The 26,014-nt window shown below is 40.8% G+C and overlaps 1 protein-coding gene across 4 annotated transcripts in view; it reads left to right on the forward strand.

The window, feature by feature from the left end:
- Positions 1–25,521, forward strand: part of nav3 (neuron navigator 3) — a 180,377-nt gene extending 154,856 nt beyond the window's left edge. Inside the window, exons 21-41 of one of the 4 annotated variants that reach the window (XM_085436874.1) lie at positions 659–682; positions 1,868–1,891; positions 2,101–2,178; positions 5,905–5,988; positions 7,040–7,151; positions 7,398–7,522; positions 10,309–10,332; positions 10,795–10,961; positions 11,180–11,266; positions 12,085–12,238; positions 15,207–15,393; positions 16,514–16,611; positions 16,707–16,802; positions 17,046–17,214; positions 17,379–17,614; positions 18,051–18,205; positions 18,568–18,639; positions 19,183–19,379; positions 19,607–19,725; positions 20,399–20,602; positions 22,416–25,521. In XM_085436874.1, the coding sequence (XP_085293000.1) occupies positions 659–682; positions 1,868–1,891; positions 2,101–2,178; positions 5,905–5,988; positions 7,040–7,151; positions 7,398–7,522; positions 10,309–10,332; positions 10,795–10,961; positions 11,180–11,266; positions 12,085–12,238; positions 15,207–15,393; positions 16,514–16,611; positions 16,707–16,802; positions 17,046–17,214; positions 17,379–17,614; positions 18,051–18,205; positions 18,568–18,639; positions 19,183–19,379; positions 19,607–19,725; positions 20,399–20,602; positions 22,416–22,535 (2,532 nt within the window). In that variant the 3' untranslated portion in view covers positions 22,536–25,521. The remainder of the gene's footprint in view (positions 1–658; positions 683–1,867; positions 1,892–2,100; positions 2,179–5,904; positions 5,989–7,039; positions 7,152–7,397; positions 7,523–10,308; positions 10,333–10,794; positions 10,962–11,179; positions 11,267–12,084; positions 12,239–15,206; positions 15,394–16,513; positions 16,612–16,706; positions 16,803–17,045; positions 17,215–17,378; positions 17,615–18,050; positions 18,206–18,567; positions 18,640–19,182; positions 19,380–19,606; positions 19,726–20,398; positions 20,603–22,415) is intronic. The other 3 variants (XM_085436875.1, XM_085436876.1, XM_085436878.1) reach the window with 3 other exon arrangements.
- Positions 25,522–26,014: the final 493 nt, after the last annotated feature.

Raw genomic sequence — 26,014 nt, forward strand, 5'->3', positions numbered from 1 at the left:
TGAAGATAAAACCTTCAGATACCCATCCCTAGCTGCCAGTATTTGAAACAAGATTGATCTTCAGACTGTTTCAAACATTTTTTCTGTTGAGCTCCAAACTTCATATGTTTGCATACAAAAATAAAATAAAACTGAAATCATCTTTATTTTTTAATTTGAAGGGTGAACATCTTTTCCGTCCTCTCCTATCAGTGATGTTACGTAGCATTCAGTCTTTCCCTTTTCCTCTCTATTTTTGTAGAAGACATGGCAAGTTTCTGTGACAGCATTTGTCTGAAGTAACAAATTCTTGACAATTTAGATTCTGCAGTAATAGCACATGCAGTGCTCGACTCTCGGATTCAGTGAGGTGGGGGATTAGTTGTAGCAAGAGGAATCGATTACCACACACGTCTGCCCGTTTCAGACTGCGCTAGCAATTTGCAAAGTAAACGTTCAGATGAACGATGGAGATGGTTTTGTTTACAAAGTTTTCCATCAGGTTGAGTCATTCTGTACATAAACCATTTCCTCTTTAATTTTTTACATTTTCTGTCATTTTAATCTACTTTTAATTAAAATGACCCTTTTCTTTGCTTTTGGTGCTTTTACTGATGGAACACATCTCCCCAGAGCAGCGATCAAATGTTTCTAAACTGTGTTTGCTTGATTCTTACAGACAGAGGAAAAAGCTCACTCAGAGGTAAGGGCGGCTAACATTGTGTCCATCTTTCTGTTTGCATGTATGCTTCTCCTTATCAGCTTTCAGCTAAACAGGCTTATAGTTAGAGCCACCGATGCTTTGAAACTGCTCGGTACAGCCACTGAGCAGCTCTGTGGTGTGGGTGAAGGTTCGAGTGCCTTGTGTCTTGCTGTGCATCCCTAAAAGTTACTTTTGACCCATTTGATTTGATTTTGTGTGGGATTTAGTCTAAGATGTCACGTGCATGTCCCTGTTGGCTGATTTCTGTGTCTGAATGTCTTTGTGCTGCACAGCGTCTGTATTCAGAGACAATCTGTGCATGTCAATCAAAGCACAAACAGTGATATCTATTTGATCTCTGAACTAAACAAAAGAGTGTTTTGTGAATAAATAAAAGTAAATTCTGCAATCAATTATTTTAGCTCTATGTCGCATTGCTTTATCTAATCATGCATTGATTTCATCTAGATCATAAATATCTACACATCCTTACTATTCTGCATAGCTTATTGTTAACTCATTACAAACACTTACTCTGTAATGGGATCCATGCCCTGACCTTTGGCTCTTGTTCAAAAAGCCTATTCAGTTTATCACTGATTCTACTTTGATTTTCCAGTTTTATGGTTTGACTTTCATCCCTTTTGTCTCTACATGTGCTTTAAGCGTAACTTTGGGTCAAACAGTGATCGCAAATACACTGCAGTGTTTGTTTTAACCCTGCCAGATAAGTGGAGTTTAGTATTCCGGGACAGCTCACTCTGTGCAAACTAACAGTTGTGGACTACAGTGACTGTGCAGTAAATCTAAACACATTTAGAATTCAAAACAAATAATAAAAAAGACATTATATTTTTGAGTGACTGAATAAAAATATACAGCTAATCTTATCATATGATAATCCAGAAAACTGTTCTTGCATTCTTGCACTGAGCTGTCCGCCTTGCTAAACTGAGACGTCTTGCTGTTGTGAATTATATAAGTATGAATTTCAGGTATTTGCAAAAACTTTTTGAACCATCTCAGGCATAAATGTCTCCATTTCCTCACTTTGCTGCGGAAACCATGAAAAGAACATTGCTGTGGCTTGTTGATAACCTCTGTCTCTCCAGCCACATCAGGACTTGCTATTTGATGGAGGCATGCAACATAGCGTTAATTTTTACTCTTTTCTTTTCAATCAAGGGCCAAACAGTCCAAAATTCCACGGTAATCCCCCACACTTTATGTTCACACTTCACTCCAGTGTCTTTTTAAACAGTTTCCCATGTGCCTGCACAGTTTTCTTTTTACATCAGAGTTATCACCATGGGAGTTGCAAATTCACATCGTGTTTACATCACAATCAGTCTTACTTTCTTTATGGTTTTTAGGCGCATTAACCGAATGTTCACATTTCGTTTTTCCTTCCCAACCAGCAAATCAGAAAGCTGCGTCGGGAGCTGGACGCCTCTCAGGAGAAGGTGGCGACTCTGACATCTCAGCTGGCTGCCAATGTGAGTTTATTTACTTCAAAAGGTGCCGTCAAAACAGCCTGAACATTTGCACGATAACCTGCTGTCAGAGAGCTTTTATGGGAAGCGCTGCTTATTGAAGGAGGAATACAAATCTTTAAGACACCCTCTAAATCCTTTGCTGTGTGTTTGAAGCCCTCATGTGTGTATTTGCTTTTGCCTGTTTGTAGGTTTGTGTCTGTTTTCTTGTCCCTGGTTAGAGCTTTTCCTTGCGTGTGCTCGTGTGTCTCATACAGCGAGGATTGTCTCTCTGCTTTTGTCTCAGCTGGTGGGTTTTCAGCAAAGAGCCTCTCCCGAATTCAATCAAGCAGAGAGAATAGAATAGAGATAGATGGCTGAAGAAAGAGAACAGGGAGATGAGGATAAGTGAATCTCGACACAAGTGCGTCATGCGTGGGTGAAACAGATGCAGAGACCTTCAACCCAAAGACAAAGTCGTTGTGGAGATTTAGTTAGACTGACTTCAGCATCTGACTCCACCTCCCTACCATCAATGCCAAGTGTCTGATCGTGCGTGGAAGCAGTCAGGTTGCTCGCTTCAGTCCTCTTCTTTGATCACAGAGTTGTGCAAAGCTGAAACTGAAGGCAGAGTGTGGAAAAAGGCAAAAACAATTCACAGATATTTAAAAGAGCATTATATTTCAGTCTTTCCTGATGATAGTTGACTAGTTGTGCACAATAGCTGATGCAAAACCCTTTGCTTTGCTGTTTTTGGTACAAAGAAGTGTTGGGAAGTCATGTTACTTATTTATGACATGATGGGTGGATGTAATAAATGTAGCTGAGATTACATTTTATACAAATGTACTTTCTGATGCAGTTTATTCGCAGGAGCACTTAAAATTTATAGGTGACGAGTTGCACTGTGGATCCTCCACGTCTTGAAATTAAATAGCAGTGTAATATGCAACTAGTGTCATAACCAAGTCATATGTAAGCACAGACAAGAGAAACCCACATACACTAGTGACATATGCTAGAAGTGCATCACACTACATCTACATGATAGCATGGTGGGTTGCTAGTGTTCTAAGCTCATCTCATCCTCCCAGTGGGGAGTGTAACTGTGGCAATATCAACCTCAGGAGTCCTCAGATACTCTCCACCCACAGTCCAAATCTCATTGTGATGTACTCAAGACCTGCCACAGACGGGTTTTTTTATCATCTCTGTTACTGCCCACACTCTCACGTGTATGAGAGTGTATATTTATATATATATTTATAGGTGTATAAAAGCCTACACATTGTCACTGGTAGCAAATATAAGAACTCTTTGATGTGCAAATAAAAGTAAAAAGTTGTTTTTTTTTAATGTCAGTGCCTTAGGAAGAAGTTTCTTTCAAAATGTCAAAGAATTTTTTCCCCAGCTGACAGAGAAATCTTACAGAATCTTACATTCCTTTGACAACAGTTTAACAATAACAAAGTCATGATGAAGGCAAAAGATACATTTTAAAGCTCCATGGGGAAGGTGTCGTCTTTCCGTGTCATCGCTCACTGGCGTGGTGCTTTTTCATTTCATCCACACAATTTATAAAAGAGGACCAGAGAGGAAATGTGCCGTGACTGAGGTCATCTTATCGTGATCCTATTACATTTGCTTTGCCGCTGCACTAACGATTATTATTATTTTTCTTGGGTTTGTGCAGGAAATTGAATGTTGATCTTATAAAATATATATTATGCTAAGACACAGTCAGTGTTCTCATACTGTCTCACCACTGCTTTTAGAAACACACCTAGCCTTGCCATCATTTTGATACACTAAATATTTTTGGTTGTATTGGAGCAAAATAGACCAGAATTAGCAAAACTGACACCCCATCCTGCTAAAGGGACTAGGGGGCAAAAGTATTAGTCAGTATTTTCTTTCAACCATGAAGGAGATTGGTTTTCCTGTCTTGGCTGACATACTGGGTTTAAGAGTTCATACAAGCAACCCTCCTCCCCCAGTCCCCCCCCCCCCCCCTCTTCTCACCCTTCACTTTGTCAGCCTGACCTTCTTCCCTCTCCTTTTTTCTCCTTTCTGCTCAGCTTAAAAAAAGAGTCAACCCTCCCCAATATTTCCTGTTCGTATTCCTTTCCTTTTCCTCCTTCCTGACTTTGGGCCTCCTCCTTTCGTCACCTGCCCTTGTTTTTGTACTGTACTACAGTGTAGGATGTAGCCCAGCAGTAGTTGCTGGCTTTGAACACAGTAGTCGTGACTCTGTGTCGTTGGTAACATATAACACCCTCGAGATGTTGTGTACATCGTCAGAGGTGGCATCAAGTAGCTGTGACTTTAAAGACTTTCTCATCATCTAGTTCTCTGATTTGGCCTACTGTCAACCTTTACCTGAGACCCCAGGATCAGGACAAGGGTCAGAAAACACTATCTGGCTCAAGCCTCCAGAACAGGACAGATGGTTCAGCCCTGGGATGCAGGAGAGTTTGATTGGTGCCTCCCTCAGAGCTGACAGGTGGGCTGGGGGTTGATGAGTTGGAGCCTCACAGGTGGAGTTGGAAAGAGATGTGGAGTTAGAGGGATGTGTCGGAACAGTTGGCATTTCTAAAGGTCAAGACCTACGCTGATTTAGCCAGGGACACAGAGTGGAAGAGGCAGCACAGGGTGCTACTCCGTGCACGTGTCTATTTATGGACTTGGATGGGCCAAATGTCGTCATAGGCATAGAAAGATGAGGACTTTTCTGATTTTGTCACAACTGTTAGAGGGCAAGATCAAGAACAAATGCTGCTGAATTCGGTAAATGAAAGTGTATAAATGCACTTGGGTGTTTGTGTGTGCGTATCTGTGTGTAGATTTGTCTGGGCATGCTTCCCACCTCTCTGTGACACACCAGGCTTGACAGGTGACTCGGTTGTGTCTTGCTTAGAACGGGAGAATGAACGAACAGCACACACACAAACGAATACACACAAAAGTACATGCAGCCTTGATGAACATAAGGCTTCACCAGACATCCCTATAAACACATATAGATAAAACACATGCACAACCAAATCCACACACGCACACACACAAAACCATGATTCCCGCAGAGCAGATGGCATGACGTTGCCAAACATTGACCATCTTTCAGGTATCAATGCGTTCTTATTCTAATTAGCTGAGAGAGACATCTTTGGCGTCCACGGTGTTTAATTCACAGCAGTTGGATGCAGCAGTGAAGTAATACAGTGCTCCCTCTTCAAACCTCCTCAGGACGGCACAGCCAAAGCCTTCAGACTCGTGGGCAAATAAAATTTCCACACCAAGCTTTTTTCTGTCCGCAGTCATCAAGCGAAAACTCACTTCAAAGTTATCAAAACGCACCAGATGATTCTCTGTCAGAGCTCTTTTTTTCAACAGGGGTTTTAAAAACATTTTAATGTTAATTTATAAATGGCCAAGTAGAAATTGCGTTTATTGTATTGACCGAGAAAAGTCAAATTTCATATTGAACTCAGTTCTGAGATTTACTTTTGTAGTTTTGCATACAGAATGTGTTGGGGCTTGTGTGTGTGTGTGTGTGTGTGTGTGTGTGTGTGTGTGTGTGTGTGTGTGTGTGTGTGTGTGTGTGTGTGTGTGTGTGTTTTATTTACTTCAGTGCTTTCTCTTTTTGAATCTAGATTTTCGATTTGCATAAGAAAAACATAAATAGTGAGCCAAAGCATGTAAAAAAAGTAAAAGCGAGGATTAAGTTTGCTTGTCTTCCTGTGTCTGTAGGCTCACCTGGTGGCAGCCTTTGAGAAGAGTCTGAGTAACATGACCTGCCGCCTGCAGAGCCTCACCATGACAGCCGAGCAAAAGGTACAAGAGCTTATTCTTGAATTTAAAATACACTGTGTGGCATCTTCAAAAGAGACTACAAAGAGGAGAAATGATTAGAAACGTGAAACTGTGTGGCACTGAATAATTTCAGTGGGAAGTATCAAGTCAGAGGTTGGTCACTGTGACATAATAAAAATATATTAAAGGCTCAATTCTCGACTCGTGAAAAGTTTTCTGCTGAAGGAGTTTACTTGGTAAAGTTTTTCTCTAGCAGTGCTCTTAACCTTAACCAAAGTCTTTTGACATGCTTAGGATTCAAACTTCAGTGCTTTATATGTAAGTAAAAGTATCCAGTTTAATAACAAAAATCTGTTTAAAGCGGTCTTTCCGTCATCATTTTTTGCCCGCAGCTATTTTTTTCTCTAGGACTTCAAAAGAGCTTGAAAAGAACTAAAACTCATCACAGCAGCAGCAATATGTTCTTAGGCATACCCCTACCACAAATGAAGAATGCTCCCCTCTGTTCACATATACATGCACACATAGCTGACAAGCCCTGGCTGCTTTTTAATCCTTTATAAATTAAAGGAGACTGAGATGGGTGAGCTGCCTTTGTCAAACAAGGCCATCCTAACTTTTAATTAAAGTGAAAACCCTATCTGCAGCCCTCAGTGAGTTTTGGGGAAAGACAGAGTAGGAGTCTCCCTTTATCTGGTCCAGTATTCTTCTTATTCTAAGCAGGTGGTGCTGGCTTTGGGGCAAATCTACTGTATTTCTCAAAATGTACCCCTCCCCACACACACACACACACACACACACACACACACACACACACACACACACATCCATACGCACACACAAACACACACACAGCTACCTCAATGCCAAATTTAAGAATCTGCTCTCAGTAATGTAACTAAGGGGACGATTCCAACATTTTTGGGTTCCTCATCCTTTTTAAAAATAACCTGGTCTGATCACTGATTTTGGATTTGGAAAGTCTGTTTTATTTAGACTACAGAGATTTCTGTCTTTATAAATAAAAAATAAAACAGCACCTCCTGTTCTCTCTCTTTTTTTCTGACTAAAGGAGTCCGAGTTGGCAGAGTTGAGGGAGACGATAGAAATGCTGAAGACCCAGAACACAGACGCCCAAACAGCTATCCAGGTGGCACTCAATGGCCCAAACCACCTTGACAAAGGTAATGAGCAGGCTGGCAGGAGACAAAATTAAATGATGTTTTGATAAGTGGATGAACATTTAGCGCAACTGGCTCCATAGGTAATTGAACCCCTGTTATTTACAGATTTTTGTGCTGTGTGAGTCAGATTGAAAGAAACAATTCCTGCAGCACTTTAAATAAGAACCAGTATCAACCAATAAATGTAGTGACACTGTTCACCTAAACATTCTTTGCACTAAAGAAAGCTTTGTCTGTTCTTTCCAGATCTGAGGATTAGACGGCAGCACTCTTCTGAAAGTATGTCCAGTATTAACAGCGCAGCCAGTCATTCCAGTATGGGCAGCTTGGGCAAGGATGCCGAAGACAAAAAGAAGAAGAAGAAGAGCTGGGTAGGTGAAAAGATAAAAACACTAAAGCTTCAGAGTAAAATCACATTTCAAAACCAGACCTCAAACCTTCCATAGTTCCAGTGGCTAACAGTGGCTCTTCTCAAAGACTCATCATGAAAGGACATAGCACCCTGATTTTTGGTTGGGAGCGTGGTGTAATCTGAGTTCTTACTAACAAGCTACATCCATTCGCTTTACGAGTGTATCGCACAGACACAAAAATCTGCTAGAAAATCTAACAGTAAAAGTGGCTGCACCCTTAGTAAAACATACTTGTACTCATGAACAGAAGGTTAGCTAGAAAGACTTAAAGCACTTGTTGTACTATGCCTTAAACATGCCTTTCTATTGGGATTGATTGTTTGGGGGACAGCCTCAACTGCTCATACAATGAACTGCACTTTTGGACCTTGAGCTTAATTTTTAAGGCAAAATATAAGAGAGGGGTGGAACTGAGTACTTCTTAACCAAAGCCCCAAAAGGTTGATTCTGTTCATCTGGGCGCAGCGTTTTCGGTTTCGTCATTTCTCCCACTCGGCAGGTTTCCCCAATCTTATAAACAGTGCATTTGCATAATGACTGAAACTAGCAATGGTCTTCGAACAATGGGCTGGGAGGTCGGTTCCTTGATCATTAATATGCAAACTGTTATGACCACTGATCAATGGCCATGAGCACCATTCAAAATACTTTCAGCTGCCTGTTTTGGGTATTTTGAGATTATGCTATATATGCAGGTGTCTTTTAATTTCTGGCTTGCATTCATTTGCTGCAACCAACAGATGCTTTATATTTTCACATGAAAATATCCAGACATTGTTGGAGGTGGATTTGGTAAAAAATCCCCTAGATACATATACATTATTCAGTGGCATTGAAGCTATTTTAGATGTGCTTTATATGCCCACATTAAGAGATTAAATGTCTTATTTGCATAAAGAAAAGATATTTTTGCAGCTCTATCAAATAAATGTGATTGTACTGTTGCTCTCACTAAAAATCATCCACATTCCTACAAGAAGAATGCATTAACTATACCTGCATGAGCTCAGAAGAACTTGCATTATTTAGTCGTTATTTGCTCATCAAATCAAAAGCAAATGGATCATTTCTGCCCCAAAATGCCAATCCATGTTTTTAATGCTCTGATTTTTTTATGCCCAATCATTCCTTCTTTAGTGTAAAGTGGGTGTTTGCTGCCTTACATGACTGAATCAGTCTGTGATTAACTGGTTTGATACGTGTGATCAAGTCACCATGTAGATCAAAAATCTAATATTTAGTCATATTTGAGTTGAGATTCCTCCGAGGATTGAGTATGCAGAGTGTGCAGCAAAGTCTTGAAGGCATCTTGACCTAAAAGAGGATCAAGCATAATGAACCACACTGCAGTCACTGTTTGAGAAACACTTGGAAATTCATATTTAGTCTAACATGCAGATGAGGTTGGAAAAGAAGCAGAGGCCACCAATGTCATGTACACAGAGGTTCAGCCTGAAAAAAGTCGAGTTTCTGCCCAGAGGTTAGAGGAGTGCTTGTTAAATTTCCAATTTTGGATAGAAGAGAAACACTCTTCGAAATTTCCTGTCAAAGTGCTTTTGAGAAAAGCTCTTAATCCCTCAGTTACACAATTGGACTTGGTCAAGCTTGGAGGTGTAAAACAGCATGGCATATAGCTTTATTCCTCCTACAGAGCATGTTGGGGGAATAAAAAGGAAACTGAGTGTTTGCTGACTCACATGTCTAAAATGCATCTTGAACTGAAGTTAAATCCTAGTCTCAGATGTATGTTTAAAGCAGTTTTCCTTCAATTGACAAATGTATATATACATTTTCCCAAAACATCCAAAGCCATAAAGCCTTTTCCCCTTTCTCTGCTCTATCTGTGCTAATTTTGCTGGTTGCTGTACAAGCTACTCAGCATCCCTGGCTGAGAGCTGCGATTTGCTGCAGTCCCCTGAGTGAGAGAGATGACATATTAGAAGTTCTGTCTCAGCCAAGGAGCACACAAACTAGAGCCATTCTCCAGTCTCTGCTGCAATGCAAAACACATGCCCTTGAAATGAAATGCATACTAACAGTGTAAAAGTTCCCCACCAAGCCTGACATGTCAACATCAAGCCAGCCTCATGAATACCAGCCGTTTCCTTATTTCAGCAGCAATTAATTATTCATTTGCATAAATTCTTCCTGGGTGTATGATGGGTGGAGGACAGAGTTGAATTGAGGTTAGTGAATGAAAAGCAAAGACAAAAACCACACATCAGGCTTGCAGGGTGGCAAGGTGAAGGATGAAGTTGCATATTATCATATAGCTGCAATTACAACCATGAATTTCAACTCATAACCTAAGCTGCAAATAATTAGCATTTCAATATCAGTCTTATGAGTGTCAGTGTTGTAAAATGTTGCATATTTTGTGTTGTGCATCATTGTGCTGACTTCATGTTGCGTCCTGAACTCTTTGCTTTGTAAAATGTTGGTTTTATTGACTTGAGATCTAAACTGTCCCATATTCAGACAAGTTTATTTGTCACCTCAGATCACCTCAGGCAGCGGTGATCAAACACTGAGCATGCTTGCAGAAATGCTCTCCTCCTACCAAAGGGAACGCAACTGTAATAACATTCATCACGATTATTACCATTCTAGCAACAGCAGTAACTGGAATGTCTCCAGTAAAACAGTGATATTTGCAGCAGTTAGCTTTAATCAACACTGAGTCTCCTGCAGAGCAGGGGTGTGTGTTTGCGTGGCTTAATGTTGGGTGTGTTTTGCATCTTCAGGTGGCCGATTCCCTCCCGGCTCAGGTCAGTGGTTCCCAGAGTGTCTTCGTTTGTGTGCAGTGATTCCTCATCTTCACTTCCTTTGCTCCTACGTTTGCCCTGCCTTCTCCCCCTCTTAGAGCAACCTCCTCCTTTTTCTGAGAACGTCGGCATGGATACAGCGACCTTCCCCTTTCCCCCATTGTTTCTCCTCCCCCCTCCTTTTCCTCCGCCCCTCCTCATTTTGACTGCCTGTTCATCCCAAAATTTTTAGGAACATTAAAAACGCCTGCCCCCCCCCCCATTCTCATCTGTACTTATGGTCTTGCTTCTTGCCTTTTTACCTAAACCAGACAGTGCCCATTGCTTGGAAACAGCACGGAGTAACTTCCTGACAGGATGCAATATCATCAGGGTTAATATGAACTGACATGATATGACTGAGGAGGTTAGCACGGCCGGTACTGATGTTTCTGCCCCTGTGTGTTTGTGTTATGTGTGTTGCAGTTACGAAGCTCCTTCAAGCAGGCGTTCAGCAAGAAGAAAACCAAATCGCAGTCAGCCCACGATGAGATGGAGGAGATGACCGACTCTCTGCCTTCCTCACCCAAACTGCAGCACGACAACAGGCAAGGCAGTATCGCCACGCTGCGCTCTTCACCCTCCACCACAGAGTGAGTAAATGTATACTCATTCACTCTCACAGTTCTATTCACATGAGACATTGTCTTCTGCCGTATCTACGATCTATAATAACTGAAATACACACTTGTCTCATTTCTTTTTCTTCTCTGAATATGTAATTGTTTCTGACCCTCACTTCACTTTTCTTTTCTCTTTCATCCAACCACTCTGTTTCATTATTTCTTTACTATTTCTCTACCTACTGTAGCAAGTGCGTTTGCGATAGCAAGTCTTCCCCCATTTGGACGGCAAAGAAAAAGCTAAATGGTTATGTGGTCTACAAGCACAGATCTCGGTAACAGGCACTGAGTGGCATGCTCCCTGGGAGTGTGTTTGCAGTGGTTTGTGTTTGTGTGGCGTTCTTCTCCATATTAGCGCTTTGCTCCGGGACACAAACTGAACCAGGACCTTAAAATTGTCCAGTTCTCGGTTATGGAAAAGTAGCAGAATGGAAAGAAAACTGTTCTTGTTTTGTCAGACATGTCAGAAAAAATTGTCTGCATCTTACTACAAAAGGTCAATATATCTATTTATATATAGATATATAAATATATATCACAGTCATGCCAGGTATTGTTTGGGTTAAGATAACCTGGCATGCGTGGTATCTTAACTCTTATAGTCTCGGCATGTGGAGGTTTCTGACTTAGCAAACAAAGCATTTTTACATGTCGACTTTTTTAATATCTGCCTGCTGATTACGAAAACAGCTGAATCTCTGTCATTATGACAACACCACATCAGCCTTTTTAGTTTACTCTGAAAATGATCTCTTACATTTCAGACTAAACATTAATGTTAAATAAAGAAAAGAGCAACCGGTATGCTGCATGGCTGTCATAAATTCTGGCATAAACATCCTACACATATTGCAATATTTCTTTTCCTGTAAGATTGCTAAAATAAAGTACTGTAGTATCAATGGGAAGGATTTGCTGTACCAAGTGCTTAACGTTCCTTGTTCACCCATGTGATACCAGCCCAGACTGACTCAGCTTGAACTTCAGCTTTCTTGTTCCCCCTGAAAGTGCACATTCTCCAGACTTGGTGTACGTGCTTGGTATAACCCTAAAGGTGAGCCCTCCTCCTCCCTGTGTGTGAACCCACTTTCAGGCTATGTGAATGCACTGAGGCTGAGGCAGAAATCATCCTCCAGCTGAAGAACGAGCTGAGGGAGAAGGAGCTCAAGTTGACGGACATCCGCCTGGAGGCACTTAGCTCTGCCCATCACCTGGACCAGATCCGAGAGGCCATGAACCGCATGCAGGTGAGCTTAAACTAAACCCAGGTCAATGCTGAACTGTGTCGATTTATATTTGAGCTCAAGCTGCATCAGCATGCACAGCTATCAGCTTGCCAGGGGTCATTGTAGTGAAAAATATGAATATCCTTTCACAACATAACAAGTCACCTAGTGCTCTCACTCTTTAGCTATTAAATTCTATTTTATGGTGTTGTTTAAAATGTGTAACCCAGGTAATGTTCTCTCATTTTTGCTATATAACTTTGCACTGTCCACTTTCTGCTGTAACAAAACAAATTTCCCATGTGTGGGACTAATAAAGGTTATCTTATCTTATCTTAAATGTACTGCAGCTTCATAATCCAGAATGAAAATGAAACTGTCAATGACCGTAATGACATTTAAACTTCTTTGCCTTCGGGCCAAGAGTAAAATGAGAGGCACAATAGAACTGTCAGTGTGGTTAATGTGTAGCTGGAACTTGCAGCAAATTAGTATAGCTTCATATTATGTCTGTCCTGGCTCTGCCCACTGATGAAGAAATTGTCTCTCATTTCTTTCATTTGTACACTTGGCTGTCTTGACCTGGAAGCCAGGCTTTCCCTCGACTTTCAGCCTTTTTTAAGCTAAGCTGACTCACTGCTAACTCCGCCTACTTTGGCCCAGTTTCATTTAGTCACCTCTGTCAGTGCTTTTTCACCACATTGTGCAAAGTGATGCTGCAGTCCTTCATAACAGCATGTAGGACGATATAATTAAATTCAAATTCAAATTTTATTTGTCACGTACACAGTCATACACAGTACGATATGCAGTGAAATGCTTAGACAACTGCTCGTGACCTAAAGAAATAAAAAGGAAAAGGCTTGAATAAGATAGGAAATAAATATGAAAAATTAAAAAGGGTAAATTTAACTAGGAAGGAATAAAATATAAATTAAAGTTGAAAATAAAATAACTGTACAACAAAATACACAATAGAACTATATAAGAATGTGTATATATATATATATATATATATATATATATATATGTATATATATATATATATATATATATATATATATATATACACACAATAACAGCAGCTGTACAAGTATTAACTGGAAATGAAGAATATAGTGACCAGTGTTGTGCAATCCACATTATGTCTTGTGCAGTGCAAATATGCTTAAAGTGATTTAAGTGATGAAGTGAAAACAACAAACTTTCAGGTTTTGTGCTTGATGTCTTATTTTTCAGCTCCTAGTACTGGGGTCTGCAAGCTTTAGTAACAGCTGAGCCATTTTTTGGCAGTTTTTCACCAACAACAATCTGCATAGAGTCACAAAACATTAATACAGACATTATGAAATTGTAGAAATAGAATGAAGTGATTATATCTGTTATACCTACTCTTAAAATGTTGACATTTTGAATTTTACCTGTCTTTGTGCAAATGAATTAAAATCCAAGTATCCTACTTGGATAATAATTTTAATAATACTAAAAGTAAAAAAGAAATCATCCAGTTGCATTTTAATATCAGGCATGTCAGCGAGCCAACAGTCTGGCTGTGAATTCAACCTGCTTTTTCCTTCAATTGCTAAATTTTTTTTTTTAAATAATTGAAATCTGATTAAATCTGCTTTAACTGCTGTTAAAGTTCAGGAGAATTAAAAAAAAAGTAAAGTGGCCACAGGGAGCCACTGGAGATGGGCAAAACACTGACATTAAAATGAGCACATATTGCTGTTAATTGATTTTCTTCCAGTGAGAGGTGAGAGGTGTGTTAACTTCCTGCCAATGCAAACCAAACATGTCTTGCTGTTAAAGCATAATCTGTTATTTGGTCAGCAGACAAGTGTTAAAATGTTGGAGGGAGGAATAGTGCAAACAGCAATGAGCATGGTGAGTTGAAATTAGATGCAGATTGCAAAATCTCACTCTAGTTTGTGAGGAGCACACCTTCCAGACATCTGCATCAAGGTAAACAACACTGAGAAATACTCCGCATGACTTACCCTCCACTACCTGCAACAGAAAACTGCTATTGGTACTTGATCGTGGTACTAGTTGTTTTCATCTAATGCTATGCAAGAAAGAAGGTAAGCTTAAATCAGAAAAGTCCAACCATTACATCAAGTCCTATTAGGATATAAACTTTGGGAAATGCAAAAACTTCCAGCAGCCTCCAAACAGGCACTAATCATCAAAAAACAGTCATTCTATTTTTAAGCAGTCTGGAAAGCCATCCTCTGTTCTCTGATAATCATCAGAGAACAGAGGATGGCCAAGGCCAAGACTTCCTGTTCCACCGGTCGTTGTTTGCTGTCCAGCTATGAATGCAGATAAAGTAAAAAGCTGATAAAAGCTAAATAGCTCTCAGATGATAGTCGATGATTTTGAGTTTGTCGGTGAGCCAAAGCATTTCTCTTCTGCTTTCCACTAATCTTTACCTGCAACCCAGCATAGCCTCTAACGTACTGCAAACAGACTCCTATCAAATATCTGTTGATAAAGTTAGGTTCTCGAGGGGAAAACACCTCATGAAGGTGTTGTTTACTTTTCCATGAAGCTGAATTTTTAAAAAGGGGAGTTTCTCCATGAAAACAAACTCCCATTATTTATTCCAGTACTCCTGATGCAGTGTAATGAAATCATCCTTTCAAAGCATAGTGTACACAGATGCTGTGACTTTCAAATTTTCAAAGGAACACATATTAAAGAATATCCTGTGTCTCAGTTAAGTGGATGCCTCTGAATGTGGGCTGCGTATAGTTTCCCTGTCAGATGGGGATCATGTCCAATTCCTTATCTGAGACTTAATCTTCAGTACAAAGAAGGCTCGAAGATCAAAAAGCTGCCTACAGCCTATAATTCCAGTGATACTGATTCAGAATAACAACAATGCAGGAAATGACCATCTGCTGTTGGAGGAGCCTATCAGTCAGTGTCTTTAAAAGCAGTTTCTGTTAGATTTGCTATGATTTTCTTTATTTGCAACACACAGAATGAGATTGAGACGCTGAAAGCAGAAAATGATCGTCTGAAGTCCAGCGGTAACGCAACACCGACAGCCACACCCGTGAAGACAGCCCGGCCACCCTCTGAGACCTCTAGCACCTCCTCATCCTCCTCACGTCAGTCCTTGGGGCTGTCCCTCAATAACCTCAACATCACAGACACCATCATGTCAGGTGAGCTCAGTTTCTGCAGCCCGTCGATCTGAGGTGTCTCTGTGTAGCAGCATTGCACCCAGCAGTTTGTTCTGGGCAGTGAATGCAGTGGGAGGGTGGATAACTGGAAAAAAAGAAACAAAAAGGATTTTCACAGTCAAGACAAAGCATACAACTAGATATGTTTTTTGATTATAAAAGGCACTTCTTTCAGAAAGGTTGTATTCATCATCAAGGTTGTATTCATACTTCTCATTTGAGAAGTAAGTGTAGGAGTTGTGTGTCTGGTGATGCTGAAGGACATCGTTTATAGTCTGCAGTAATTCGTGTTTTTGTGCAGCATCAAGTTGGATTAGCTCTCTTCATACTTGCCTCAATAAATGCCAGAGAATTGTGTTTGTGGAGAGAAATGATCCGGATGAGCTGCATTAAAATGATGAAATATCTGCCCCTCCCTGCTGTGGGGGTTTGCAGCCAAGCAGGACCTATTACATAAACACTCTTCAATCTCTTCAGGCCTGCCCCTTTTGAGAGCTGGAAAACTTTGTCCCTCTCACTTGGACTGTAATTAACTTAGAAGGCACGGCCCCCTCTGATGACCTAGCCTCTCATTACCTGAACGTCCGGTGAGCCAAGAGCAGCGACATATGGGAAGGCAAGTGGGCCAGTGGGCTGTTATCACCCAAGCACAGAGCCCTCTGCCAAGGGTAGCCAGCCGAATACAAAGTACCCCCTTCCTCTCGCCAAAATGGAACCTGAGAAAAAAGAGAACGAATGAGACTTAGGAGGGGAGCTGTTAATAGTGTGGCAAAAGTCACATCATCCCACTCTTCTGTCACATCCTTCGTGAATGGATGAACAATTCTTCGGCTAGAAACACTCAAATGAGCTCATTCCACTGAACGATTTCTCATTTCTTTACTCGCCTTTCATTTCTGCTCATACATTATCATTCTGTGCACTTCCTAAAAATCAGTGTATGAGAACCCCGACTAAATGTAATTATCACATTAAAGATAGCTGCATTTTACTTTGGAGTCTGTGTGTTTCTAGCTATATTTTTTGGCAGGCAGAGCAAGAGTGTGTTTATTCTGACGGATTCAAGCTGGTTTTTCCTTCTAACATTAAGGTCTATTTTCAGATATTCTCCTCGATGACAGCTATGAGGGCAACCTACGCAAAGAGGGCCGCAGTGTGCGAATAGTGGTTACCATCAGCAGTGGGCCAAATATCACCAAGGTTTGTGAATGATTCCTCCAGGAAAACCACTGTATTAAACTCTGAGAGGTTCTAGGCTATATTGCTATATGTAATACATGTATGTAACTCCTCAGGGTACACAAAGCCAGGAGTACCTGATTGGGTCTATAGGTGTGAGTGGGAAAACCAAGTGGGATGTCCTGGATGGGGTTATCCGACGCCTCTTTAAAGTAAGCAGAAATCATTTGTCCACATGACAGATGTTCCTTACTGAGCTTGCTGTAGTTTGTAAGAGGACTAGCTTGTGTAATAAATCATCTCAGTAATGAATCTGTGCAAATTAAAGCTCCTGTTGTCATCGTTGATTTCATATTTAAATGACTTAAAAAAAAAAAGCCCTCACAACACAGAGAGATTTGTAAACTTGGCTGATTGTGCAGTTGTTAAAGTTCCACTGTTCACCCTCGCTGCAGGAGTATGTGTTCCGCGTGGATCCTCTGACCAGCCTGGGTCTCAGCTCAGACAGCATTGTCTGCTACAGGATGGGTGAGGTGATTCGCTCCCACGCCTCTGAAGTGCCTGAGCTGCTGCCCTGCGGCTACCTGGTGGGTGGCAACAACATCATCAAGGTCAACCTTAAAGGTGAGTCAGCTGGGACGTTTTATTTGTGGATTATAGATTTTGTAGTAATGCAATGCAGAAAATATGCAGACCTGGTAACAATAACGTAAACTTGAGCCTCATTTTCCAGTCTGCTGTATAATATTCACATTTTCCTTTCCTCTTTCCTTCCTTGTTCATTACAGGTGTTAAGGAGAACAGCATAGACAGTCTCGTGTTTGACACTCTCATCCCGAAGCCCATCATCCAGCGATATCTCAACCTGTTGATGGAGCACCGTCGGATCATCCTCTCAGGACCCAGTGGCACCGGTAAATCCTTTCTGGCTGCCAAACTGGCTGAGTACATCATTTCCCACATGGGGCAGGAAGTGACGGAGCACAATGTGGCCAGCTTTAATGTCGACCAGAATTCCAGCAAGGTATGAAGAACAAGATTTTTTTTTTTTTAGCTTATCAAGGCTACAAAGTCAAGCTCAGTCACGATTGTGGCAGATCAGCTACCTGCCTATCAGGAAAAACTGATATAGGTAGCACTATTTAAGCTGCTTTAGCCTGTCCACTGTTGCTGCCCACCTCCTCCTTTCATACTGACCCCATCAATCTGTTGTCATCAATGCCTGCTCCATTTTTGCTGCGTTTACTGAATGCTGTTTCTGACCAGTCACAAGTCATTATAATTCATAATTTAAGCATAAAAGTTTATCCAGAAGGGTAGAAAGGCTATTACATACAGATTTGATAGTGGCGCATGTCATATGGATTTTATACAGAAATATGAGGACTTGTTACATTGCATTTAAAAATTGTCCAATTAGTGTTATATCACAAATGAATTAATATTTTTGTTCTACACAGGACCTGCGTCAGTACCTATCAACCCTGGCTGAGCAGTGTAACTCTGAGGACACGGACACAGAGCTCCCCACTGTGGTCATCCTGGACAACCTCCACCATATCGGCTCCCTCAGCGACATTTTCAATGGCTTTCTCAACTGCAAGTATCACAAATGGTGAGCCAGAAACTTTCCTCTCCTCTATGCTGAAACGCCTTGCAGGGACAAGTCCTACTGTCGCTCACAGCTCTAGTCAGGTCAAGTCCATTTTATTTTCACAGCCTAAATTCAGATGTCACAAGTTTTGCCTCTCAGCATTTTTAGTCTGTTCAGCTTCTGTTCTTGAAAGCTGGATTCAAATATGGGAAGAAAAAACCTTTAATAGGCAAAAGGAAAGAACAGCTTTGTAGCATGCTCATGCCCACTCAAGTCAAGTTGTAAACTCAGTATAATAACATATCTAAATGTTATGTATTAAAAACTCTGCATTTTTCTCTCGGTTAAGCACTCTAAGTAATCGCATGTGTTTGTCTGTCCAGCCCTTACGTTATTGGGACCATGAATCAGGGGGTGTCTTCGTCTCCTAACCTCGAGCTGCATCACAACTTCAGGTTTGACACATTTGGCTCTGTTATTCTTTGTGTAACATTGCTTATTCACTTGTATACCTTACTTTTATTGTGTTGTGTTTAAAAGCTCCTTCAGTTCTCCAAAAGAGAAATGATTTGTACTTTTACTTGTCCTCCTGCCGAGCTTTGGATCTGTTTGGTTGCAATACTCTGTGTCTCAGAGATCATAAATAAATTCTTCCACAGGGAGTGCTCTAATTATGTCTCCTGGATAATTAGCCCTGTTAAATGAGAATTAATAGGCTGTGATGCCTGTTCTGAGTGAGGACCATTTCTGCTTGGCATGTTTGACTAGTTGATGATTGGACAAATACAATATGATTAGAAAGAGATTAACATGAGCCAGAAATTAATTTAATATGACTCTATTATAGTTACACAGAATGGGATCCAAACTGTGATGGAAGAAACGCTATCACATCATGTTTAAACTGAGATGTTTTGATGAGAAATTTGATTTGATGTTGAGCTGATTGATTTGTTTCTGTGCTTTTGTTTGGCCATTGATCATCTGTCCTATCATAGGTGGGTGCTGTGCACCAACCACACTGAACCAGTCAAAGGTTTCCTGGGGCGCTTCCTACGGCGGAAGCTGATTGAGACAGAGATTGATAAGAATATGCGCAGCAATGACCTGATTAAGATCATTGACTGGATCCCCAAAACCTGGCAGCACCTCAACAGCTTCCTGGAGGCACACAGCTCCTCCGATGTTACCATAGGTCAGGTGTCACACACACAAACAAAAACACACACACTAGTGTGTGTGCTGTTTGTCTAACACTGAAATCTCTGTTGTGCCTTATTTTAGCTCTTATCTGTCTCAGTGCACAGTAATATAAAGTTTTTCTGTATGTCGTCTCTTCGGCAGCTCATTAGTTTTAACTGTGCACCATGTCACTGATCTTTGCTTCACTCATCATCCTCTTTCTCTTTTTTGTCCCTACAGGCCCTCGTCTGTTCCTGTCCTGTCCCATGGATGTAGAGGGTTCTCGGGTTTGGTTCACTGACCTGTGGAACTACTCCCTGGTGCCCTACCTGCTGGAGGCTGTCAGGGAAGGACTGCAGGTAGGACCTGATAAAACATAACTGTGTGGTTTCACCAATAAATCTTTTTACAGCATAATGCTAGAAATAAAAAAAGAACATTAAAGTGACACATTTTTTCAGGTTAGTATATAACAGCATCTAATAAAATCCAAACAAAAGGAAGTATGCAGTAAAATAAAGCCTTAACACATCTGCACTGCTGCCTCATTAACTGCACAAGTTTTAATGTGTGCCATTGTCTGTGTGAATGAATGCTGGCTGCTACTGTGAGAGAAAATGCTGAGATCAAATTTCAACATTTTTAACCCTGCATAACAGGATTTTAGCAGTATTTCTATTACAAAGGACACATTAGTCCAGATGAAATTAGCGGTGTTAAAACACTTCTAGGCTTTTACTTTCATCTAAGGGGGTTCTCGTTCTGCCGGACCATTTTGTCATGCACCATAGGGCTGGCATGAATGTTAAAATGGCATGAGACGAGAAATAAAACTGAGAAAGAAATTATCATCACCACAGTGTCTGATTTTTATGTCACTTCACACAATGCTAAAAAAAATTGTAGGTTAGAGTGGCAAACTGTTTTAGTCTCTGTGACCATAAATTTTTACCATCATAAGATTAGAACAACAGTGTTTTATTAAAAAAGAAAGCTTGATTGACCTCTCTCCCTTTTCTGCCTTTCTTGCAGCTGTACGGCAAAAGAGCTGCATGGGAAGATCCATCCAAGTGGGTGAATGACACATATCCATGGAACGCCGCCTCACTGCAGCAGGACGGGCAGTCGCTGCTCCAGCTGAGGCCGGAGGATGTGGGATATGATGGATACAGCTCGTCCAAGGAGGGCGCCTCATCCAAGCAAGTGTCTCAGAGTGACACTGAGGGAGACCCACTGGTGAGGAACAAAAGACAAAGGATGTTCTCAGAGTTTTTTAAGTGACTAAGAATTAAAAGAGCAAACATGAATGCTGAGAAAGCTGATGGAGCAAGTTCTTTGTAGAGCATGAATGTTCACGTCAATGCTGCGGGCCACTGCTCAGGCAGTGTTTGGGTGTTGTTGACGTGGCCTTATAAAGAGGTACAGACTCATGGGACTGAAAATTATTACCAGCGGCTGTTGATAACCTGCAGGTTGCATTTTGTCAATACTTGATTTCTAACAAATGAATGAACACGTCGTTTACATTGGCACCAGAACAAAATGAAAATGAAAAAAGCTAAGTGGGCTGATAGCATCGATGCTGACGCTGGTGTTGGTATCAGATCAATGCCATCATAGCAGTATCGATACTTTATTTCTGTCCTGTAAGTACAGAAAAATATTTTTTGGGAAATGAAAAAATACACCTCAGACATGCACTATGGAAAATGCTTTTTTTCCTGTTTTATTTATTTTAATCTATTTTATTTATAGCCCATATGTATATTAAGACAATATGTTTGCATTTGTTTACTGATGATGTAACTTATTTATAAATCATGACAAACTGCTGTCTCTAAGCTGTATGAGTTAAAAGTATCAGTGTCAGTAGTAGCCATACTGGTCCTGGATCTACTTGGTATCAGACTGATACTATTTGCAGTACCACACAGCACTATTAGAAAAGAAGGACAGATTGAGAAGAGAATGCTCCTCAGTACCACAGTGACCCACCCACACACACACCAGATGCTTAACGTGACGGAGGGTTGGAAGACGAGGCAGGAAATGGTGGAAAGAGAGAATTCATCATCATTATTGCAGCCCAAAAGGATATAAAGACTAGTCACCCAAAATCAACTGGCTTGATTTAATAAATGTGTGTGTGTGTCCACGTGTGAGCATTTGGAGCGCAGGTATGCCACAGCTCATTTCAGGAACACTTGAAGTGACGCGCCAGATGCAGCAACACTCCTGCATTATTTAGACCATTAGCTCTATTGCAGGGATGAAAAGTGCTGCTGTTTTATTGCGGGCTATTTAGCACAAGGTTTTCTGTCTTTTTTTAAGAACATGGAGAATATAAACAGAGAAGGTTTGAGGGTCACTGCATTGAGGTGTTGGAAGTTAGCAGTTGTTCATTCCTTTGTGAAAATGGAAAATACAGTCAAAGAAAGAGTAGATCACATTAGTAATGATTCCAATGAATACCCAACCTTTGAAAATATTATGTTGTATTAGGTGAAAGGTCAGACTGCCAGTCTGCTTCCAGTATCTTTTGCACAAGAGTCACACTGCACACATCTTTGGGTTTTAATCTCAGATACGAACCTGTAATGTTTCATAACTTCATCTTGCACATTTGCAATGCTATGGTGTCTACAAACACTATGTGTACTATGTGCCACCTTTGTGGTAGTTACCATTACAGTATCTCTTGAGCACATTTTGCCATGGTAATGGAGACTGACTCACAAGGTATAAAATAAAAACAGGAGCCACAAGCTTAGAGTTGCGTAAAATTCTTGATTGATTTTGTGAAATCTGCTTTTGAATATTAGCAACAGTAAATCCTAACTGTAGTAATCATTTGGAGAGTCCTCAGATTTATCTTGTAAACTCTTGGCAAATGTGCTGATCACCAGGGTAGGAATTATCACACTCATCAGAGCACGATCAAACCTGTACGCCAACAGTAGAGCCCTGCTAAAGTTATGAAATGCTGAGGTTTTCCTGCTTTGAGTGTCTCTAGTTTTCCATTCCATTCTAACTCTGCATTATGTTGCAGATGAACATGCTGCTACGGCTGCAGGAGGCAGCAAACTACTCCAGCACGCAGAGCTGCGACAGTGACAGCACCAGTCACCATGACGACCAGCTAGACTCTTCACTGGAGTCAGCACTATGAGAGCAAGAGATACTGATCCCCTAACCCGCACCCCTTGGACCTCCCAGAACCTGGGAACTATCAAACCCCCATCACTACTGGACACCCCTATAGTTAGCAAATGATATATGAAAAGTTTTATTATCCAAAATGATTTACCCAACATTTGAGAGAGAAAAAAGCCTATTTTTACACAGCGATGGTGCAATATTAAATCAGATTATTTTATGTCTTAAAGATGTGTCTTCAACTTGGTCCCCGGTGATCAAAAAGGTAAACGACAATATGCGTAAGATCGAATCTATTTTACTGACATCGGATAGTGTTCGCCAGTCATTTTTAATGGATGTGTAACATTTGAAGAATACAACTTTTCATATATATTATAGGTTTTAGTGTGTCTGATAAGGAACATCACACTTTGTTCACACTTTTCATTTTGGGTGTGAGAAAATGAAAGAAGTTCAGCGTGATCAAACTGGATTTTTTGTTATCTAGTTATATTTTCAGGTGTTTACATTTAGGGTCGGGTTTTGTTGTGTATGTCTTTCCTTGTTTACAGAGGTGCTTCTCACAGACACACACTCAAATGAATGCACTTGCACACAGGCAGCAGGAGGAGACTCTCTGTTAATGAAAGCTTTTAAAAGTTCAGGCCATCATTTAATCTACAGTCCAGCCTGCCACAGTGTCCTTGAGCAAAGTACCATATCTCCACTTCTGACTACCCTGATCTCTTACACTATCTTTCAGGTGATGTAATGCTCTCTAGTGGCCACAGGCTGTTTTACATCCATTGTGTTTACACACAAATCATCAGGTTTCAGTAAAAGTTATTTATGGTCAACCAAACCTGCTCCTTACTGGGTAGATTTTGTTCACCGCTGTACCATTTTTAAAAAAATATCTTTGCTTTTTGTGAACATGACGAGGGTGTAGCTAATATTGGAGCATACTAACACACTCTGCTGCCCTCAGCTCAGTCACTAGTTGAGCCTCGTGGTGCTGGTCTCCTGCCCTGAACGTTGTCGGCGTCAGGCACTGCCAAGCCGCTCCTCGCCCCCCCTCCATGCCGACAACAAGCACAACGAAAGCGCATTGTCTGTGTGTGTGTGTGTGATCCAGTCTCACTACTACTGTGAAGAAAAAAATTGAAAAGTGCCAACGTTTCGTTTCGATTTGACTGCCAAATGTAAACACAATGCAGAGCCGAACATGGTTGTAGAAGTCTACATTACGCTGTTCTTGGCCTGCTGTCAATGTTTGGATGAAATGTACCGTGAAGAGAGCAGACAGCGCCCTCTGTGGATTGTAACAGGAGTAACCAGGTATTTTTGGCAGTCTGCACAGGGTTTGGTGCAATGTAGGCTGACCCTGAGTTCAGTAATACCTAACAGAGTAGCGTGGTATTCTGCGGCCCTCATTAGAAATTCTTTTTTGACATGTGCTTCGGTTTCTACCCGTGAGGTACCCGAAAGGAATCCAAATTGTCGCATCCGTATACAAGTTAACCAGATCAGTCAAAGAGCTGAATAGGGGAACAATGATATTGGTGCTTTCTCCACTGCCTTAAATGTTCAAAAGTTTTTTTTCAAGCATCTTCTGGTGAGAAGACGAGATAGTATTGATATGCTTCCTGCTATGTCAAAGATGCTGCTTGCAGTGGGACAAACAGCCACTTTTGTTTGTTTTCCCTCCCTTTCCCTCTAAAGCACCCTTTCTCCTTTCTGACAGTTAGATTATAAAAGAGTGAATAGTGTATTTGAATTTGACCAATATTGTATGAACATTTAAAAAAGTATATAATAGAGGGGTTGGGATATTTTTTTAAGTTGTTGTTTTGTGCCCAGTTGAGCTGGGCTCACTTGAACTGATAGGAGCACAACCAAACTGTTTCAGGTGTTCTTGCCTGATGAGCATGTCTTGAACCTTTTTAAAGGGGATGCATTATGAGGAGACCTTTACCTTTATGTATGCGTGTATTGGACGGAAGCCATTTAGATTTTTGATTGTCCTCTCTTTGTTTATCGAGTGGGTTGGTTTTGCACACTTTGAGGTTGGGTTGGGTTGTAAATACTTAAGTCTTGCACAGTGAATCAAAGATGCATTCTGCCCTGTCGATGTTCCAATATGCTTAACCCGCCGAATAAATTATTGTACTTTGAAAACAGAGAGAAAAAAAAAGAAATGCAAAATTTAACACGCTGTCAGAAACAGGTGTGTGTCTTGTGGTGATTGGATGTTGTGCCTATGCAGGAGGCATACAGTGTACAGTAAGAAACAGCTTTTTTTTAACTCACTAAAATCACAAAAGGAGAAGAAAAAAAATAGGCACTTACTCCAGTATTCCTCATCCTGCCATAATATTTCTGGATCTTAGGAATCCCAGTTGTTCATTAGAAACACTTCCCCTCTGGACATTTTAACTGAAGCTTACCGCCATGTTAGGCTTGCTAGTTGGCCGAGGCACCGAAGCTGATCTGACACCGTACTGTAAACATTTACCAACAACCAACAGGTGCTACTGGTCAGAGCTCACCAGAGACCAAGAAGTCATGTTGTCACAACCTCAGGACAATTCTATCCTCTACAATCCTACCTGTGTTCAGCTTCACGCGTGTCTCCGCAGCCAAGTTGTTGATGGTCCGCACATTCTTTTGGCAAAGGGGTGTAGTTGCATGCTAAAGGGGTGGTTGCTCCTTACCTAGACTTACACCCGCATATCAAACCTATCTACACTCCTGTTAACAGTGTACACCATGGTGACATTTTCCCCACTTAACACTTTGCAGTTACATCTCAGTTGAAAACCATAGCATTTACTCTGGTTTGAGAGAACGTTTTCTTCTTTTTGGGTGAAACATTTGTCCTTAAATGTTTTATATTTTGTACATTTGTATGTAACATATCATGTAAATAGACAGAGACAGTGATTTACCTCATCTGGAGGATTTTGTAGTCTTTGTAAAGCCCTAATAAATGGTATTTGGTGTCACACAGGCAAAAACGGTCTTTTGTGTTCATTTTATTTTATTCATGTCTCTTAGAATGATAAGAATTAAAAGAAAAATATAAATAAAAAAAACATGTTCAAGTGAAAGTAAGGAATATGAAACACATTTTACTTAGAATCAGATCAGTATATACTAATTCCAACAAAGATGGTGCTAGATGTGGCATTAACTCTAAAGAGTTTTACATGCAGGACGTTCTGCTGATGATATCAATTGCGTGTATGTTATATGCTTTGGATGCAGTCTGGAGTTTGGTTTGTAGGAAGAGTTTTTACAGTCCAATACAAAAGATGCACCTAACAAGATTATAAGATGACAACTATGGAATGATTCTTATATAGCACTTTTCTACTGTCCCAGAGTACTGACGGCGCTCTATACAACATGCCACATTCACCCATTTACACAACCACTTTCACTGTACTTAGTGCTACTACATTCACACTCCGATGGATGAATTGGAGAGCAACTTGGGGTTAGTATTTT

The sequence above is a fragment of the Copadichromis virginalis genome, linkage group LG17 (genome assembly GCF_057382275.1).
Source record: "Copadichromis virginalis isolate Kocher_CV1m ecotype Utaka linkage group LG17, C_Virginalis_male_GT1.1, whole genome shotgun sequence".
Classification (NCBI taxonomy): Eukaryota; Metazoa; Chordata; class Actinopteri; order Cichliformes; family Cichlidae; genus Copadichromis; species Copadichromis virginalis.